Source organism: Clinocottus analis, unplaced genomic scaffold, assembly GCF_023055335.1.
Source record: "Clinocottus analis isolate CAN_PGR_092001 unplaced genomic scaffold, fCliAna1.0.p SCAF_21, whole genome shotgun sequence".
Classification (NCBI taxonomy): domain Eukaryota; kingdom Metazoa; phylum Chordata; class Actinopteri; order Perciformes; family Cottidae; genus Clinocottus; species Clinocottus analis.
The window spans coordinates 242,501-261,192 of NW_027175943.1; the positions used below are offsets into that span (position 1 = coordinate 242,501).

At 47.5% G+C, this 18,692-nt stretch overlaps 4 protein-coding genes across 6 annotated transcripts in view; 2 read left to right on the top strand and 2 right to left on the bottom strand.

Moving 5' to 3' along the window:
• The window catches only part of LOC137792387 (profilin-1-like), a 3,698-nt gene extending 1,664 nt beyond the window's left edge, over positions 1-2,034 (bottom strand). The window contains exons 1-2 of the mRNA XM_068588050.1: positions 1,923-2,034; positions 1,700-1,817 (exon numbers count right to left, since the gene is read on the bottom strand). Of these exons, the coding sequence (XP_068444151.1) occupies positions 1,700-1,816 (117 nt within the window). The 5' untranslated portion in view covers position 1,817; positions 1,923-2,034. The remainder of the gene's footprint in view (positions 1-1,699; positions 1,818-1,922) is intronic.
• The window catches only part of trappc1 (trafficking protein particle complex subunit 1), a 54,421-nt gene extending 45,644 nt beyond the window's left edge, over positions 1-8,777 (top strand). Inside the window, exon 6 of the mRNA XM_068587556.1 lies at positions 8,729-8,777. The gene's annotated coding sequence lies outside the window, so the exon portion shown is untranslated. The remainder of the gene's footprint in view (positions 1-8,728) is intronic.
• Positions 6,873-12,909, bottom strand: slc25a11 (solute carrier family 25 member 11). Its single transcript, XM_068587551.1, has 9 exons — positions 12,720-12,909; positions 10,609-10,761; positions 10,349-10,466; positions 9,977-10,065; positions 9,490-9,580; positions 9,287-9,377; positions 8,902-9,001; positions 8,772-8,823; positions 6,873-8,506 (listed from the first exon to the last, which is right to left on the bottom strand). Exons 1-9 carry the CDS (start codon positions 12,782-12,784, stop codon positions 8,351-8,353), a joined length of 915 nt encoding a protein of 304 aa, XP_068443652.1. The 5' UTR covers positions 12,785-12,909; the 3' UTR covers positions 6,873-8,350.
• Positions 12,910-13,898: 989 nt separating this feature from the next.
• ift46 (intraflagellar transport 46 homolog (Chlamydomonas)) lies at positions 13,899-18,341 on the top strand. Of its 3 annotated transcripts, none has more exons than XM_068588070.1 (8): positions 13,899-14,151; positions 14,996-15,297; positions 15,379-15,472; positions 15,640-15,771; positions 15,920-16,599; positions 17,260-17,363; positions 17,668-17,857; positions 18,220-18,341. In XM_068588070.1, exons 1-5 carry the CDS (start codon positions 14,050-14,052, stop codon positions 16,271-16,273), a joined length of 984 nt encoding a protein of 327 aa, XP_068444171.1. In that variant the 5' UTR covers positions 13,899-14,049; the 3' UTR covers positions 16,274-16,599; positions 17,260-17,363; positions 17,668-17,857; positions 18,220-18,341. The 3 variants fall into 3 exon arrangements, with proteins under 3 accessions (XP_068444171.1, XP_068444172.1, XP_068444173.1); XM_068588071.1 differs by having other exon boundaries at positions 17,698-17,857; XM_068588072.1 differs by having other exon boundaries at positions 13,900-14,151; positions 15,044-15,297.
• The last annotated feature ends 351 nt before the right edge of the window (positions 18,342-18,692 follow it).

Consider the following 18,692-nt stretch of genomic DNA (forward strand, 5'->3'; position numbering starts at 1 on the left):
CTGACTGATGAGTCATCACCACAAAGAACAGTATGAGAAACCATGGTAACACATGTGTACTTTTACTGGAGCTGAAAATGAAGATATTATGCGTGTACTTCTACTACATGAAGATATATTATGCGTGTACTTCTACTACATGAAGATATATTATGCGTGTACTTCTACTACATGAAGATATATTATGCGTGTACTTCTACTACATGAAGATATATTATGCGTGTACTTCTACTACATGAAGATATATTATGTGTGTACTTCTACTACATGAAGATATATTATGTGTGTACTTCTACTACATGAAGATATATTATGTGTGTACTTCTACTACATGAAGATATATTATGTGTGTACTTCTACTACATGAAGATATATTATGTGTGTACTTCTACTACATGAAGATATATTATGTGTGTACTTCTACTACATGAAGATATATTATGCGTGTACTTCTACTACATTTTTACTTTTGATTGTTCAGCAGGTTTGAACAAAGTTGCAAAAAGAATGTGGAGACGAGTCAAGACGCGACTCACACACACACACACACACACACACACACACACACACACACACTCTCACTCACACACACACACACACACACACACACACACACACACACACACACTCTCACTCACACACACACACACACACACACTCTCACAGACTCTCACTCACACACACACACACACTCTCACTCACACACACACACACACACACACACTCTCACTCACACACACACACACACACACACACACACACACACACACACACACACACACTCACACACACTCTCACTCACACACACACACACACACACACACACACACACACACACACACACACACACACACACACTAAACCACTTCCTGAAACCATCCAGCCAATCAGAGTAGAGACCTTTAAGCCGACTCCTTGCCATGCAGTGTGTGTGTGTGTCTGTGTGTGTGTGTGTGTGTGTGTGTGTGTGTGAGTGAGAGTGTGTGTGTGTGTGTGTGTGTGAGTGAGAGTGTGTGTGTGTGTGTGTGTGTGTGTGGAACAGGAAGTGATCGTCTCCACTTCCTGCATTCACCTCTTTTTCTGACATCATGTCCTTATAAGGTCGTTAAGCCGACGCTCCGAAAAACAACGTACGACACGGAAAAAGTAACCGTTAGATTCTCACCGCTAACGCTAATGCTAATGCTTACGCTAATGCTAACGCTCGCCCCGAAGGATGTGAAGTGTGAAAAACCCGCACAGAAAGGAAGAAATAAGAACTCGGACCGGAACATGAGTTAAAAGCTTCAAACTGTTAGAAGAATAAACAGAAAGAATACACATTACAATCCAGTGACCCACAAACACATAGTTGTGTTTCCTGTCAGTTAAAAACACCAAACTGCAAACTGAACTCACTGCAAACTGTTTGATCATTCAAGACTTCTAACTCAAAGGCCTTTTTTACCACGAGCAGAACCCTGAGACAAGTGAGGAGGAGGAGCAGGAGGAGGAAGAGCAGGAGGAAGTGGAGGAATCTTACTCTGAAAATCATCTTTGAGGTTAAGAACAACTTTTTCTTTTTACAGTGTAAAACCAAACAAAAAACTCTGTCATGTTTTATAGTGTTCTGCTTCCCTCAAGCAGTGTGTATGTGTGTGTGTGTGTGTGTGTGTGTGTGTGTGTGTGTGTGTGTGTGTGTGTGTGTGTGTGTGCTTACCGTAATGTCCTTTAGCTCACATGTACTCGCCCATAAATTTCCATCCAGCCCATAGATCGCTGCGTCTGTGGCGTTCGGTGCTTCCATCAGTGTATTGATGTACGCATCCCACGACATCCTGCTCACACACACACACACACACACACACACACACACACACACACACACACAGGTCAGCAACACATTCACCCAGACAGAGGCAGACAGAGCGACGTGGTCTTACCTGAACAGGTTTGGTGTCAGCGGTGAGGAAGAGGAGGTAGAGAGGAGTGGGATGCAGGAGGAAGACGAGTTGTCCTTTATAGCGCTGCTCTGACCACGCCCAGCCTGCAGGCACTTCCTGCTGCTGTCACCCAGAGCTCCACCCGCCTGCCTGTCTGTCTGTCTGCCTGTCTGTCTGTCTGTCTGTCTGTCTGCCTGTCTGTCTGCCTGTCTGTCTGCCTGTCTGTCTGTCTGTCTGCCTGTCTGTCTGTTCTACCTTAAGAACACGTTATAACTTTAAAACGTGTCGTTAAGAAAAACTTTGTTTCAGGATCATTTTACACAACACAACTCACCATCTACACCAGCTGGTTCTCAACTGGTTCTCAACTGGTTCTCAACTGGTGGGACACGGACCCGTGTTAATGGGTCACGGGCCTTTGCTTGCAAAAAAAAATAATTTAAATGCTATGATTTTATTTTGAAGGGACTTTTGTGCAGCACAGTGTTGTTTCTTTCAGCCGGCTGCGTTCTGAGCCTCACAGAACACTTTGCTCCAGAACCTGCAGTCTGGATCCACTGAGTTTTATACACTCATGGTTTCCATACCCAGCATGCAACACTACTGATCACAGTCTGTATGCACTCATGGTTTCCATACCCAGCATGCAACACCACTGATCACAGTCTGTATGCACTCATGGTTTAAATGTTTCTTGCAGGTTTTCAGAGCTTTTGGGCGATTTTAGGACATTCTGCCTTGATTTGAATCCAGTCTGTAGAGGGGTATGTGTAGAGGGGTATGTGTAGAGGGGTATGTGTAGAGGGGTATGTGTAGAGGGGTATCTGTAGAGGGGTATGTGTAGAGGGGTATGTGTAGAGGGGTATCTGTAGAGGGGTATCTGTAGAGGGTATGTGTAGAGGGGTATGTGTAGAGGGGTATGTGTAGAGGGGTATCTGTAGAGGGGTATCTGTAGAGGGGTATGTGTAGAGGGGTATGTGTAGAGGGGTATGTGTAGAGGGGTATCTGTAGAGGGTATGTGTAGAGGGGTATGTGTAGAGGGGTATGTGTAGAGGGTATGTGTAGAGGGGTATGTGTAGAGGGTATGTGTAGAGGGGTAGGTGTAGAGGGGTATGTGAAGAGGGTATGTGTAGAGGGGTATCTGTAGAGGGGTATCTGTAGAGGGGTATGTGTAGAGGGTATGTGTAGAGGGGTATCTGTAGAGGGTATGTGTAGAGGGGTATGTGTAGAGGGTATGTGTAGAGGGGTATCTGTAGAGGGTATGTGTAGAGGGGTATGTGTAGAGGGTATGTGTAGAGGGGTATCTGTAGAGGGTATGTGTAGAGGGGTATGTGTAGAGGGGTATCTGTAGAGGGGTATGTGTAGAGGGGTAGGTGTAGAGGGTATGTGTAGAGGGGTATCTGTAGAGGGGTATGTGTAGAGGGGTATCTGTAGAGGGTATGTGTAGAGGGGTATGTGTAGAGGGGTATCTGTAGAGGGGTATGTGTAGAGGGGTAGGTGTAGAGGGTATGTGTAGAGGGGTATGTGTAGAGGGGTATCTGTAGAGGGGTATGTGAAGAGGGGTATGTGTAGAGGGTATGTGTAGAGGGTATGTGTAGAGGGGTATCTGTAGAGGGTATGTGTAGAGGGGTATCTGTAGAGGGGCATGTGTAGAGGGGTATCTGTAGAGGGGTATCTGTAGAGGGGTATGTGTAGAGGGTATGTGTAGAGGGTATGTGTAGAGGGGTAGGTGTAGAGGGTATGTGTAGAGGGGTATGTGTAGAGGGTATGTGTAGAGGGGTATCTGTAGAGGGGTATCTGTAGAGGGGTATGTGTAGAGGGGTATGTGTAGAGGGGTATCTGTAGAGGGGTATCTGTAGAGGGGTATGTGTAGAGGGGTATGTGTAGAGGGGTATGTGTAGAGGGTATGTGTAGAGGGGTAGGTGTAGAGGGTATGTGTAGAGGGGTATCTGTAGAGGGGTATGTGTAGAGGGTATGTGTAGAGGGTATGTGTAGAGGGTATGTGTAGAGGGGTATGTGTAGAGGGGTAGGTGTAGAGGGTATGTGTACTGTTCCCCTCTCATTCAGTCTTCATGATTGTTGTCTTTCTTTTGCGTCGTGTCCTTAAAGTTCTAGATTTCTAAAAGTTGTGAAACGCCCAAAAAAATCTGTAATGAGGAAGATCTGCATGCTAACCATGCTAACCATGCTAACGCTACATTTACACCCATTTATCTCTATGAAAGAGTTTTTCTGCCCACAGGCGGCATCTTTCACACACACACAGACACACGCACAGACATACACACACACACACACACACACACACACACACACACACACACACACTCATGCCCTGAATACCTGGACCGGTTCAGGCCTGTGGATGTGAGCGACGTGTTAACACTCGGCAGCTGCAGCTCAGTGAGAACACTTCCCTGTACTGCTACATGTGTACTTGTACTGCTACGCCGGTAAAGCGTGTACTTGTACTGCTCAGGTACATGTGTTCATGTATTCAGAATGAGTTCAGTTTCATGACCATGACGCAGAAGTATCAGCTAGCAGTAGAGTAGACGTGCTGGTATTAGTATGACTAGAATAACTCGTAATAGTAGTAGTTATAGTAGTAGTCATTATAGTAGTAGTACTAGTAGTAGTGCTAGTAGTACTATTGTGTCTCATGATGTCTGCTCAGGTTGAACGTGAACAGGTACGAGCCGCCTGAGCAGGTTGAGCCTGTTCATGCTAACCTCGTGTGTGTGTGTGTGTGTGTGTGTGTGTGTGTGTGTGCGCGTGCGTGTCCGGGGGGGGGGAGGTGTGTGTGTGTGTGTGCGGTGGCCGCGCGGGGGGGGGGGGGGGGATGTGTGTGTGTGTGTGTGTGTTAGAGAGAGAGAAAAGGTGTGGCTCTGAATAACAAATTTATACAAGGCTTAGGGTTATACCAGCTACAGTATGCATACCCTGGGGCAGACACACACACACGCACACACACACACACACACACACACACACGCACACACACACACACACACACACAAACACACACACGCTAAGCTAGGCTAACAGTTTCTCTCAGTCCTGGCGACAGATAAGAGTTGACGAGAGGAAGTGCTGAATGTCTCTCTCACACACGCACGCACGCACGCACGCACGCACGCACGCACGCACGCACACACACACACACACACACACACACACACACACACACACACACACACACACACACACACACACACACACACACACACACACACAGAAAAATTGCAATATTTCTGAGTCAAGTGGAGAGAAGTGGAGGCGGGTGAGAGAAGAGGAAGTGGTCTCGACAGAAGTTTCAACGAATATGAAGTGTGTGTCCTTATAAGGCGAAAGCAGAAAGGACCTGCATGTGTAGCTCTGACACACACACACACACACACACACACACACACACACACACACACAGAGTTATATAGATAGATAGATAGATAGATAGATAGATAGATAGATAGATAGATGATTACTTTATTGATCCCCAAAGGGAAATTCAAGGTCCCAGTAGCTTGACAGATCACACAACGTAATATATACACATACACACACTATTACAAAAGATTTACAAAAGATTGTCCAAGAGAAAAAATACTAAAAAAGAAAAAAAACAGGAAAAAATTGAAAAAAATATAATGACTTTCACACGTTGTTGAAGATAACGAAGGCGGTGGCCTACTTCCTGTCAGCAGCCTCTGCTTCCTGTCGGCAGGGCGACAGCCCATGATACCTGTCTGTCTGCGCGAAGCCCACAGACAGGTAGTTTGACTGCTTCAGACTTTACTTCACTTAAAGCTCAATGACCTGAGATCACGGGACGATGTGCTGGAGCCTACGTTTCCCATCATGCACCTGGCTTCAATGTGAATCATAGTCATTGATCAGCCAATCAAACGGCTCGTTTCCACTCCGTTAACTTCCTGTTTCCCTCAACACAACTTCTCATATTCAATGTTTCCTTCTGCAACTAAAACTTTATATGCATTTTATTTTGGTAGTGTGGTACTTCCTGCTGTCTGCAGAACATGTGAATGCAAAACACTGTGGAGATATATAACTGTAATATATATATATATATATATATATATATATATCTGTAGAAATACAGTAGTAGTATTTTAATATTTTTAGAAACCAATGTTATCGCGGTTTATATTTGGACAAAAAGATCATGAGGATTTAAAAACAGAAGAACATATATCTATTTAAAGGAACAGTACGTTTATTTAAAGGAACAGTACGTTTATTTAAAGGAACAGTACGTCTCTTTAAAGGAACAGTACGTCTCTTTAAAGGAACAGTACATCTCTTTAAAGGAACAGTACATCTCTTTAAAGGAACAGTACATCTCTTTAAAGGAACAGTACGTCTCCTTACAGGAACAGTACGTCTCTTTAAAGGAACAGTACATCTCTTTAAAGGAACAGTACGTCTCTTTAAAGGAACAGTACGTTTATTTAAAGGAACAGTACGTCTCTTTAAAGGAACAGTACATCTCTTTAAAGGAACAGTACATCTCTTTAAAGGAACAGTACATCTCTTTAAAGGAACAGTACATCTCTTTAAAAGGAACAGTACATCTCTTTAAAGGAACAGTACGTCTCTTTAAAGGAACAGTACATCTCTTTAAAGGAACAGTACATCTCTTTAAAGGAACAGTACATCTCTTTAAAAGGAACAGTACATCTCTTTAAAGGAACAGTACATCTCTTTAAAGGAACAGTACATCTCTTTAAAGGAACAGTACGTCTCCTTACAGGAACAGTACGTCTCTTTAAAGGAACAGTACATCTCTTTAAAGGAACAGTACGTCTCTTTAAAGGAACAGTACGTCTCTTTAAAGGAACAGTACGTCTCTTTAAAGGAACAGTACATAACGAGTTGTAATACTTACAAGAATACAAATACAGTTTAACTCACAGAGCGACAAACAACAAGTGAGTCTCACACTGTTTATTCTCAATCTTTCCCATGATGCAGTGCAGCAGAGTTTCAGATTTACAAATAAGAGTTTATCATCATCATTATTACTATTATTATTATTATTATTATTATTGACGACATCCCTAACGATGTTGAACTACATCTGTTCTACATTTTCTTCTTGACAAAAAGAACTGAAAACACAGTATGTGTGAGTGTGTACTTGTACAACTTTGTAAGGACCGCTTTGAGTGTCAGACCTTCAGAGTGTGGGTCCTGGTCTGGGTCATGATTCTGGATCACTGTTTTGGTTTTGGTTCATGGTTCTGGGTCATGGTTCTGGGTTCAGGGTCATAGTCCAGGGTCATGGTTCTGGGTTCAGGGTCATAGTCCAGGGTCATGGTTCTGGGTTCAGGGTCATAGTCCAGGGTCATGGTTCTAGGTTCAGGGTCATAGTCCAGGGTCATGGTTCTTGGTTCAGGGTCATAGTCCAGGGTCATGGTTCTTGGTTCTGGGTCATAGTCCAGGGTCATGGTTCTTGGTTCTGGGTCATAGTTCAGGGTCATGGTTCTGGGTTCTGGGTCATAGTTCTTGGTTCTGGGCCATGGTTCTGGGTCATGGTTCAGGGTCATAGTTCAGGGTCATAGTCCAGGGTCATGGTTCTTAGTTCTGGGTCATAGTTCTGGGTCATGGTTCTTGGTTCTGGGCCATGGTTCTGGGTCATGGTTCTTGGTTCTGGGCCATGGTTCTGGGCAATGGTTCTGGGTTCTGGGCAATGGTTCAGGGTCATGGTTCAGGGCCATGGTTCTGGGTCATGGTTCTGGGTTCTGGGCCATGGTTCTGGGATCTGGGCCATGGTTCTGGGCCATGGTTCTGGGCCATGGTTCTGGGCCATGGTTCTGGGTCATGGTTCTGGGCCATGGTTCTGGGCCATGGTTCTTGGTTCTGGGCCAAGGTTCTGGGCCATGGTTCTGGGTCATGGTTCTGGGCCATGGTTCTTGGTTCTGGGCCATGGTTCAGGGCCATGGTTCTGGGCCATGGTTCTGGGTCATGGTTCTGGGTCATGGTTCTGGGTCATGGTTCTGGGCCATGGTTCTGGGTTCTGGGCCAAGGTTCTGGGCCATGGTTCTGGGTCATGGTTCTTGGCCATGGTTCAGGGCCATGGTTCTGGGTCATGGTTCTGGGCCATGGTTCTGGGTCATGGTTCTGGGCCATGGTTCTGGGTCATGGTTCTGGGTTCTGGGCCATGGTTCTGGGTCATGGTTCTGGGCAATGCGTTGTGTGAATGGGGAGGTCCCCACAAAGACAGAAGAACAGGGACGTGTGTTCATCTTAAAGGAACAGTGCACCAGAGTCTGTGAACAGAAGAACAGCAGCGGGACTGTTCCTTTAAATGCTGCAGTGAGTCCTGAAGGCGGGAGGTCACAAGGTCCTGTGTGTGTGTGTGTGTGTGTGTGTGTGTGTGTGTGTGTCTGTGTCTCTGTGTGTGTGTGTTAGCGGTCCAGGACCCGGGTCTTGTAGATCCGGTTCATCTGCTCCAGGAAGATGAAGGTCAGCACCGTGTGAGGACCCAGACGAGCGTAGTACGGAGTGAAGCCTTTCCACAGGGAGAAGAAGCCCTCGTTCCTCACCACGCGCACCAGCACCTCCTGCGCACACCGCAGGTACACAATAAGTACAAGTACATCTCACTCACTCACTCACTCACGCACACACACACACGCACACACACACACACACACACACACAGACACACACACACACACACACACACACACACACACACACACACACACACACACACACACACACACACACACACACACACACACACACACACACACACACACTCACACACACACTCACACACACACTCACTCACTCACTCACTCACTCACTCACTCACTCACTCACCAAACCGTTCTTATACTCTGGTTTCCCGTCGATCATCCCCATGCTCTGGATCCTGGGGGACCAGAAGGAAGTTAGAACCTGGTCTAAGTCTTAGTCCACCTGGACCAGGTACACCTGGTCTCAGGCTCACCTGGTCTTGACGATGTCTACGGGCATGGATGCTGCCGTGGTGATGAGGCCGCTGATCATACTGGCACAGAAGTGACACAGAATACCGTCTGTCACATACCCTGAAAGTACACAGAGTACACAGAGTACACGTTAGACTTCATGTTTAGTCTGCTTTATGTTCAATTTGAGTATTTACTGTGTACCTGGGTGTAGTACTGGTGTGTGTACTGCGCGTACTGTACCTGAGTGTAATACTGCGTGTACTGTACCTGAGTGTAGTACTGCGTGTACTGTACCTGAGTGTAGTACTGCGTGTACTGTACCTGAGTGTAGTACTGCGTGTACTGTACCTGAGTGTAGTACTGCGTGTACTGTACCTGAGTGTAGTACTGCGTGTACTGTACCTGAGTCCAGCAGCGCCTGCTTGGCCTGCGAGTACGATGCCAGCTGAGCAGCGTTCACCACGACGGCTCGAGCCATGGTGGGAACGCAGCCCTGGACACAAACACAGTGATTACACACAGTACTTCTTTCTCCTCGTGTACTCCCAACGTGTACCTTAGGATAACGTCACGGATGCAGACGATGACGTCATCGCTGAGCTCACCCGCCACAGCGTGGCCACGCCCTCCTCTCTGGTGATCCGGACCAGAGCGTTGAACACATTACTGTAACCTCTCTTCTGGTCTGCAGGGAGCCTGGAGAGACAGACAGGTAGACAGACAGGTGGAGAGACAGACAGGTAGACAGACAGGTAGACAGACAGGTGGAGAGACAGACAGGTAGACAGACAGGTGGAGAGACAGGTAGACAGAAAGACAGGTGGAGAGACAGTTTATTTATAAAACATCACCCAAAATATGATCAGTGTGAAGTCCTGCTAGTTACTACAGCTACGTGAATATACGTACGTAGTGGATATATCTATATATATCTATCTATCTATCTATATCTATATATATATATATATATATCTATATCTATATCTATATATATATATATATATATATATATATATATATATCCACATATATATACACACACATATATATAGATATAGATATAGATAAATAGATGTTGTCTGTCTGCCTCACCGTCCATCAGCCGTCATCCTGATCAGAGCGACCTCAGCTGGTGTCCCCACAAACGCTCCCGTAGCGCCGGCCGTCATCCCGATCAGCGCCTGACGGGGGAGGAGCCACAGCGTGAGGGGGAGGAGCCACAGTGTGAGGGGGAGGAGCCACAGCGTGAGGAGGAGGAGGCACAGAGTGAGGGTTAGGAGCCACAGCGTGAGGGGGAGGAGCCACAGCGTGAGGGGGAGGAGCCACAGCGTGAGGGGGAGGAGCCACAGAGTGGGGGTTAGGAGCCACAGCGTTAGGGGGAGGAGCCACAGTGTGTGTGGGAGGAGCCACAGGGGGAGGGGGAGGAGCCACAGAGTAATCTGAACGCAGGCGAAGCGTCAGTACCTTGAGGAAGAAGTTGGGCGGCCGTCCGTCTTCTCCGGTCATCTTCTCAAACAGAACCGTGTAGATCCCCAAGCGGGTCGTCGTGTAGGTCGCTTGGCGCAGCAGCCCAGCAGACAGCCTGTACAGAGTACTACATGAAGTACCACCGAGTACTACCGAGTACTACCTACCCCGTGTAGATGCCCCCCAGACTCTCGGGCCTCAGGATGGACACCAGGGCGTATAGAGTACTACATAAAGTACTACAGAGTACTACCTACCCCGTGTAGATGCCCCCCAGCCCCTCGGCCCTCAGGATGGACACCAGGGCGTGGACGCTGGTCTTGTATTCTCTCGCCGTGGTTCCTTGGCCGCTCAGCTGCATCCGGTTCTTCACCAGGTCCAATGGCTGCACAAAGACTGTCGCACCCATTCTGCACTCAGACAGGTAGACAGACAGGTAGATGGGGAGAGAGACAGGGAAACAGATAGAGTATCAGGGACAGTATTTACATTGATCGGTTTATCTCATAGAGACAGACAGACAGACAGACAGACAGACAGACAGACAGACAGAGTGTTGCTATAAACAGACTCAGTCCCAACATGGCCGCCCACAGCAGCTACTTCGGTCGTTGACCTTTTAAAGGTCAAAGGTCGTGACATTAAAGACGGCTAAGGGCAGAAATGACCCACAATGCAACAGTGGAGCTGGAATTCCACTCTGTGGAGGTTCCAGCCTTCTGGGACACGTCACTATCTTTATATTTAATTAATAACCCAGAACACCAAAACCACTAAACAATGTCAATAACAATAAACAACACTTTATTATCACATTTTCTGGGAAATAACTAATGCTGATGATGTTCATATGAATCTGTTCAGAGCAAACTGTTTCATCTGCATGTGAAGATGAAACGCTCTTTTTATCGCCCACAGCTTCAATATCAGAAAGAGATACAGAACACACCCTGACCTCATCCACCACCACGGAAACGCTTAGCGACAGTTAGCGGCTACAGTTAGCTTGATAGTTAGTGGATACAGTTAGCTTGATAGTTAGTGGCTATGGTTAGCTTGATAGTTAGTGGCTATGGTTAGCTTGATAGTTAGTGGCTATGGTTAGCTTGGTAGTTAGTGGCTATGGTTAGCTTGGTAGTTAGTGGCTATGGTTAGCTTGGTAGTTAGTGGCTATGGTTAGTTTGGTAGTTAGTGGCTATAGTTAGCTTGATAGTTAGTGGCTATAGTTAGCTTGATAGTTAGTGGCTATGGTTAGCTTGATGTTTAGTGGCTATGGTTAGCTTGATAGTTAGTGGCTATGGCTAGCTTGATAGTTAGTGGCTATGGATAGCTTGATAGTTAGTGGCTATGGATAGCTTGATAGTTAGTGGCTATGGTTAGCTTGAAAGCTAGTGGCTATGGCTAGCTTGATAGTTAGTGGCTATGGTTAGCTTGATAGTTAGTGGCTATGGTTAGCTTGATAGTTAGTGGCTATGGTTAGCTTGATAGTTAGTGGCTATAGTTAGTTTGATAGTTAGTGGCTATGGTTAGCTTGCTAGCTAGTGGCTATGGTTAGCTTGATAGCTAGTGGCTATGGTTAGCTTGATAGCTAGTGGCTATGGTTAGCTTGATAGTTAGCACTACCTTGAGAATAAAATTATGTTATTTGTTGAACCGGGAGTCGGCTGGTCTGGGGTCTGTTTTTATGAACAGCGTGACCTCATAGCTGTACTCTGTACTGTGTACTGTGTAGCCATGTTACACAACCCCAGCTGTTCTTACTGTACTACACCTCAGAGGTATAGTACTTTTTAGTGTACTGTACACTTCAGAGATACTTGTAGTACTTTACTTCAGGAGCATAAACATGTAGATTAAACCAAACAGGAAATGAAGGAGCTGCAATGTAACATGCACATAAATTAAGTATTGGTCCAGAAGTATACATATACACACATATATACACACACGTGTGTGTGTGTGCGTGTGTGTGTGTGTGTGTGTGTGTGTGTGTGTGTGTGTGTATACACACAACATATTAGGACATAAACTGATTAATGAAAACTTCTACCTTAAATACTCTAACGACATTCTGTTAATACTTAAATGAAGTTTTAAATGTAGGACTTTAACACAAAATGATGTTTTAGTACTAGTACTTTACTAGTAGACTGTGACGTCACTGTCAATTAACTAGAGCGATCTCTCTGACGTCAGATCACAGATGAGGTGAGGGGGCTTAGTACACTGACCAGATAACCTCACATCACCAAAGTGACCAGACTAACCAGCTAGCACCAGTTATTTGCTGTTAGCACCTGCTAGCACCTGTTAGCTTCCCTGACTGCTGACTGACATTAGCACGTTCGCACGCCCTCACGTGACCTACCCGGCCAAGCCCCCGAACAGGAACTTGATGGCCTTCGGAGAGGTCTTTGGCTTCGCCTCCGCCATGTTTGAGTACCGGTCCGATTCCCACCGCCTGCCTGAGTGCCTGTGAGCCGATCACCTGCTCTCTCTCGCCGGTACAGCAGCGAAGCGGCCGGGCCAAGGTGACTCTGTGCAGCGGCAGGCTTGGAGGCCTGCCGACCAATCAGGAGGCGAGCAGGCTCCAGCAGACCAATCAGGAGGCAAGCAGGCTCCAGCGTACCAATCAGGAGGCAAGCAGGAAGATCCAACGAGCGGTTACGATCGGTTGGATGCCTTCAGGAGCCCCCGTTATTCTAAGCTCTCCAGAGTAAAACGATCACGTTTGGGAAGGATTTAGTGTAAATATGAAACACACTTAAATCAATTTTAGCTGTAAATGCATTTGTTTATTTTTTAACTGATTTATTTGGAGCAGCAGTGTGTTTCTGTGTTTACACTCATATTAACCAATTGATACAGTTATTTATTTCAATAGCTATTTCTTTACTGAAAGCTTAGTGATAATATTTACGACAAATTTGAAAGCAACAGCAATTTATTCACATATGAACACACACACACACACACACACACGCACACACACACACACACACACACACACACACACACACGCACGCACACACGCCGTCCTCCACTTGTGGCCCTCGGCCCTGAGGATCCATCTGAAAGGCCACACTCCGTTTCTGATTTTATTTTAAAAGTTTGGCTTCTTTTATTGTGAAAATACTTTCATGCCTCCTCGTTGAATCCTGTAAAGAGAAAATACATGATTTCATGAAGTTTAGTTTCCTCTGGATCACTTTGCCTGGTCCCAGACCAACACTCCAGACCAGTACTCCAGAGGCTGGAGTACTGGTCTGGAGTGTTGGTCTGGGGTACTGGTCTCGACTCCAGACCAGTACCCCAGACCAATACTCCAGACCAGTACTCCAGACCAGTACCCCAGACCAGTACTCCAGACTAGTAGCCCACATTTGATAATTAAACACTAATATTATTTTTTTTACTTGGTAAATACTATTATTATGGTTGTTGTTATACCATGTCCCGCCACTAGATGGAGGTGTTTTCTTGTCTGTTTTTAACTGGATTTAAATAAAGTTCAAATAAATTAAAAAAACAGTCCCGTGATGCATCGCGGGCTCTGTTGCCAGGATACAGCTCTCCAGTAGCTCGTTAGCTGAACTTTAAGAACCGTCTCGTCTGTTCGCTTCCTCGCGCGGTGAAATCCTCCAGGAACCGGAACCAGAACCGTCCGCCGGGAGGTGAACGGTCCGCCGGGAGGTCCCATGGAGCTCTCTGACCGGGAGAGAGACGTCAGTCTGCTGAAGAACCAGCCGTACGACGAGAGCCTGGAGGTGCTGGACCCGGAGGAGCTGCACAGCCCGCAGGTAATGACGTTACCGGTCACAGCACTACGACGTACACAACTACACGACCAGTACTGATCAGTAAGGATGGAAACCAGTAAGGATAGAAACCAGTAAGGATGGAAACCAGTAAAGATGGAAACCAGTAAGGATAGAAGCCAGTAAGGATGGAAACCAGTACTTCAAGCCAGTATTTCCAGCTGCACAGCAGAGAACAGGAAGGAGCCCCACCACCCCATCACCGGACAGTCACTTTTGCACTTGAAAAACATTGACGCCTGTGTTTTATGTCCTATCTATTTTTTATTTCAAAAATGCCATTTTAAATTAGTTTACATGTCATACATGTTTGTGTATGACATGTAAACTGGAGGCTGGAGTGTTGGTCTGGGGTACTGGTCTCGACTCCAGACCAGTACCCCAGACCAATACTCCAGACCAGTACTCCAGACCAGTACCCCAGACCAGTACTCCAGACTAGTAGCCCACATTTGATAATTAAACACTAATATTATTTTTTTTACTTGGTAAATACTATTATTATGGTTGTTGTTATACCATGTCCCGCCACTAGATGGAGGTGTTTTCTTGTCTGTTTTTAACTGGATTTAAATAAAGTTCAAATAAATTAAAAAAACAGTCCCGTGATGCATCGCGGGCTCTGTTGCACTTACATGTTTGTTTTGTCCTATCTATTTTTTATTTCAAAAATGCCATTTTAAATTAGTTTACATGTCATACATGTTTGTTTATGTTACTGCTGTCTTAACTTTCTGTTGCCAACGTAATTTCGTTGTATGTTTTTTTTTACAATGACAATAAATATATCCTTATCCAATTCATGTTTGTATGCGTTGTTGTGGAGAGCGGAGGAGAGATGAAGATGATGAAGATGATGACCCTGTCTCTCCAGTCAGAGTCCAGGAGGGGGCGTGGCCTGACGTCGACCAATAGCAACGAGCTGGACAAGGACCGAGCACCCCAGAGGGCTGACGAGCCGCCGGGAGAGGAGGAGGAGGAAGAGGAAGAGGAGGAGGACTCTGATGAAGAGGACTCTGATGAAGACGAGGAGCCCGGCCAGGCCCCAGAGGGGGCGTACGACCCGGCGGACTACGCCAACCTGCCCGTCAGCACCGAGATCAAGGAGCTGTTCCAATACATCACACGGTGAGCCTCTTCTTCTTCGGCTGCTCTCTGAGTGTAGCTGATTACCCATGATGCACCAGTGATCTCCTCATGCCCCCCCAGCTACAGCCCCCAGCTGCTGGAGCTGGACCACAGCCTGAAGCCCTTCATCCCAGACTTCATCCCGGCTGTGGGCGACATCGACGCCTTCCTCAAGGTACGGACAGGAAGTGACCCGGGTCAGCTGACCAGCCAGTCCAATCACGTCACTCGGTTAACGTCTGTGTGGCTCTACCTGTCTGTCTGTGTGGCTCTACCTGTCTGTCTGTGTGGCTCTACCTGTCTGTCTGTGTGGCTCTACCTGTCTGTCTGTGTGGCGTTCAGGTGCCGCGTCCGGATGGGAAAGCGGACGGTCTGGGTCTGCTGCTGCTGGACGAGCCCAGCGTGAAGCAGTCTGACCCCACGGTGATGTCACTGTGGCTGAGTGAGGAGAGCAAGCAGCAGGGGGCCGCCGAGGTGAGACCTGTCTGTAGCTTCCTGTCCCCTAACGGCCCGTGTGTCCCTTAGCTTCCTGTCCCCTAACGGCCTGTCCCCTAGCTTCCTGTCCCCTAACTGCCCGTGTGTCCCCTCGCTTCCTGTCCCCTAACGGCCCGTGTGTCCCCAGCTGAAGAAGGTGACCAGTGTCCCCAGTCCCCTGGGGGACCCCCGCGTGGTGGACAGCTGGGTGGACAGCATCGGCGCTCTGCACCGCTCTAAGCCTCCCACCAGCGTGCAGTTCGGGCGTCCGATGCCGGACATCGACAGCCTGATGCAGGAGTGGCCCCCGCAGCTGGAGCGGCTGATTGGCCTCCTGCAGCTGCCTCCGGCGCGGCTGCTCTGTAGCCCCGCCCAGTACACCGACGCCATCTGCGCCCTGCTGGACATCCCTGTGTACTACAGCCGCATCCAGAGCCTGTACCTGCTGTTCAGCCTGTACCTGGAGTTCAGGGACTGGCTGCCTCTCACCCAGAGGGACTAGTTGTGTGTGTGTGTGTGTGTGTGTGTGTGTGTGTGTGTGTGTGTGTGTGTGTGTGTGTGTGTGTGTGTGTGTGTGTGGCTTTTAAGAATTGATTAATTGTTATAAAAACTAATAATTCATAATTAAATTAATAATAAAAAAAGGTTTTTGTCCTTTTCTCCCACAATGCACTGCACTGTTATCGTCCCTTTCTCCCACAATGCACTGCACTGTTATCGTCCTTTTTCCCACAATGCACTGCTCTGTTGTGGCGCCTGTCCAACATGGCGGCTCCTGACTGCGTCTTCCACAGAACCCTGACCCGGTCCAGACCCGGTCCCAGCAAGGTCTGAACGGCACCACGTGTGTTGTTTATTATTATTATTATTATTATTATTATGATTCATCGTCTCCGTCCTCTTCTCCGTAACCACCAGACTACATTCACGCCGTCACTCTAACGTGTTAGCTTCTTGACTAGCACGCGCATCACTGATCGTATCATCACAAAAATACCAATAACAATAAAGCACGTAAGCGGCTCTTTGCTTTCCTCCGTGAACGCGAGCTTTTCAAAGTAAACCCGCCATCAGAACCCGAGAGGAGGAGGTTCTGTCTTGCTGCTCTAGAATCAGAGGTTTTCTGAAGGGACCCTGGCGCGCAGAGACACTACCTCTTTAGTCCACAGAGGGCGCCAGAAACAACTTCATTTAAATACAATATCCCAAAATCGAAATATGTACGTCTGTTTTTACATAATGTACGTTATAAATGTATAATATATAATGTTATATATATATATGTGTGTGTATATATATATGTACATATTTATATTACTTTATATATATATTATATATGTGTTATACATTTTGTCATTTAAACACCAACGATAAAACATTTATATTTCCAATATTTGTTGTGTTTTTATTGTTCTGCCTGTTTGTTTTTAAGCTTTTATTGTGAAGGACTTTGTGACTTTATTTTGAAAGCGGCCTGTCTGTCTGCAGGTGTCCTCTCTGGTCTGCAGAGACCTTCCTGTTCCTGCTGGAGCTGCAGCGCTACAGCAGAGACCCGGGGGCCGGCCTGTACTTCCCCCAGAGCGTCCTGCACGGTGAGCCCACTGGTCTGCTCTACTGGTTTCACTGGTTTACATGTCTACTGGTTTCACTGGTTTACATCTACTGATCTGTGGTTACTGGTCTGTGTCTACTGGTCTGTGGTTACTGGTCTGTGGTTACTGGTCTCTGTCTACTGGTCTGTGTCTACTGGTCTGTGGTTACTGGTCTGTGGTTACTGGTCTCTGTCTACTGGTCTGTGTCTACTGGTCTGTGGTTACTGGTCTCTGTCTACTGGTCTGTGGTTACTGGTCTGTGTCTACTGGTCTGTGGTTACTGGTCTGTGTCTACTGGTCTCAGGTGATGACCTGTATGACGTCACGCTGACAGACGAGCACTGCCGGCTCCGGGTGACTCTGGACCCGAGTCTGAACCGGCTGGTGGAGAGGAACGTCCTGCGGCCCGGCTCGGCGCTACGCAATGCCACCTTCACCCCCGCCATGACCGCCCAGCTCCCAGCATGCCGCGGGGTGCCTGCGGACAGAGACAGGTAAGTGAGGACCGGGGTCTGACGGGTCGGGTCTGAGGGTCGGGTCTAACGGGTCGGGTCTGACGGGTCGGGTCTGACGGGTCGGGTCTGACGGGTCGGGTCTAACGGTCGGGTCTGACGGGTCGGGTCTAACGGGTCGGGTGTGTCCTGCAGCTACAGGCTGGTGAGCGTGGAGGTCTCGGGGGAAAGACCAGGATGAAGGACTCGGGAGGTTCCGTGTGGACTCTCTGGCCTGGTTTGGATCGTCAGAACCAGCAGGTCCGCGGTTGCGACATCACCTGACCCTTACTTCCTGTTGTTGCGACATCACCTGACCCTCACTTCCTGTTGTTGCGACATCACCTGACCCTCACTTCCCACAGGGCCTTTGGTTCCTCTGAGAGCCAATAGGAGCGTGTTCCTCCCTCTGTGGAACAATGTGGACTACAGTGGGGAGGAGTGGAGGGAAGCTCCGCCCACTGAGGAAGAGGAAGACGAGGAGGAGGAGCAGGAGGAAGGTAGAGCTGCTGTTGATACTAAAATATTTACTTTATTGCGTCTAATCCGTTTAAAAATGTCCTGAATATGAATATTCCAGTTTTTTGGTCAGAGTTGTGTGTCTGTGTGTGTGTGTGTGTGTGTGTGTGTGTGTGTGTGCGCGTGTGTGTGTTCACAGTGCGGCGTCCTGCCGTCACCGTGTCAGAGCTGCGGGACTCCTTCCTGGTTGCTCGCCGAGGCGTCGCCAAGGGCACCGTCCACCATCAGCTGATCGTACGCATCATCAACAAGTCACACCTGATGCATTATGGGAGACGAGACCAGAACTGTGAGTGCCCATATAAGGTCAGTGAACAAA

Coding starts and splice junctions, on each gene's coding strand:
- slc25a11 (XM_068587551.1), bottom strand. CDS start 12,784: ATGGCGGAGGCGAAGCCAAAGACCTCTCCGAAGGCCATCAAGTTCCTG. Junction 10,066..10,348: donor CGCCCAACTTCTTCCTCAAG/GTACTGACGCTT, acceptor CTCCCCCGTCAG/GCGCTGATCGGGATGACGGC. Junction 9,002..9,286: donor GCAGGCGCTGCTGGACTCAG/GTACAGTACACG, acceptor GTGTACTTTCAG/GGTATGTGACAGACGGTATT.
- ift46 (XM_068588070.1), top strand. CDS start 14,050: ATGGAGCTCTCTGACCGGGAGAGAGACGTCAGTCTGCTGAAGAACCAG. Junction 14,152..14,995: donor AGGAGCTGCACAGCCCGCAG/GTAATGACGTTA, acceptor GTTGTTGTGGAG/AGCGGAGGAGAGATGAAGAT. Junction 15,772..15,919: donor AGCAGCAGGGGGCCGCCGAG/GTGAGACCTGTC, acceptor GTGTGTCCCCAG/CTGAAGAAGGTGACCAGTGT.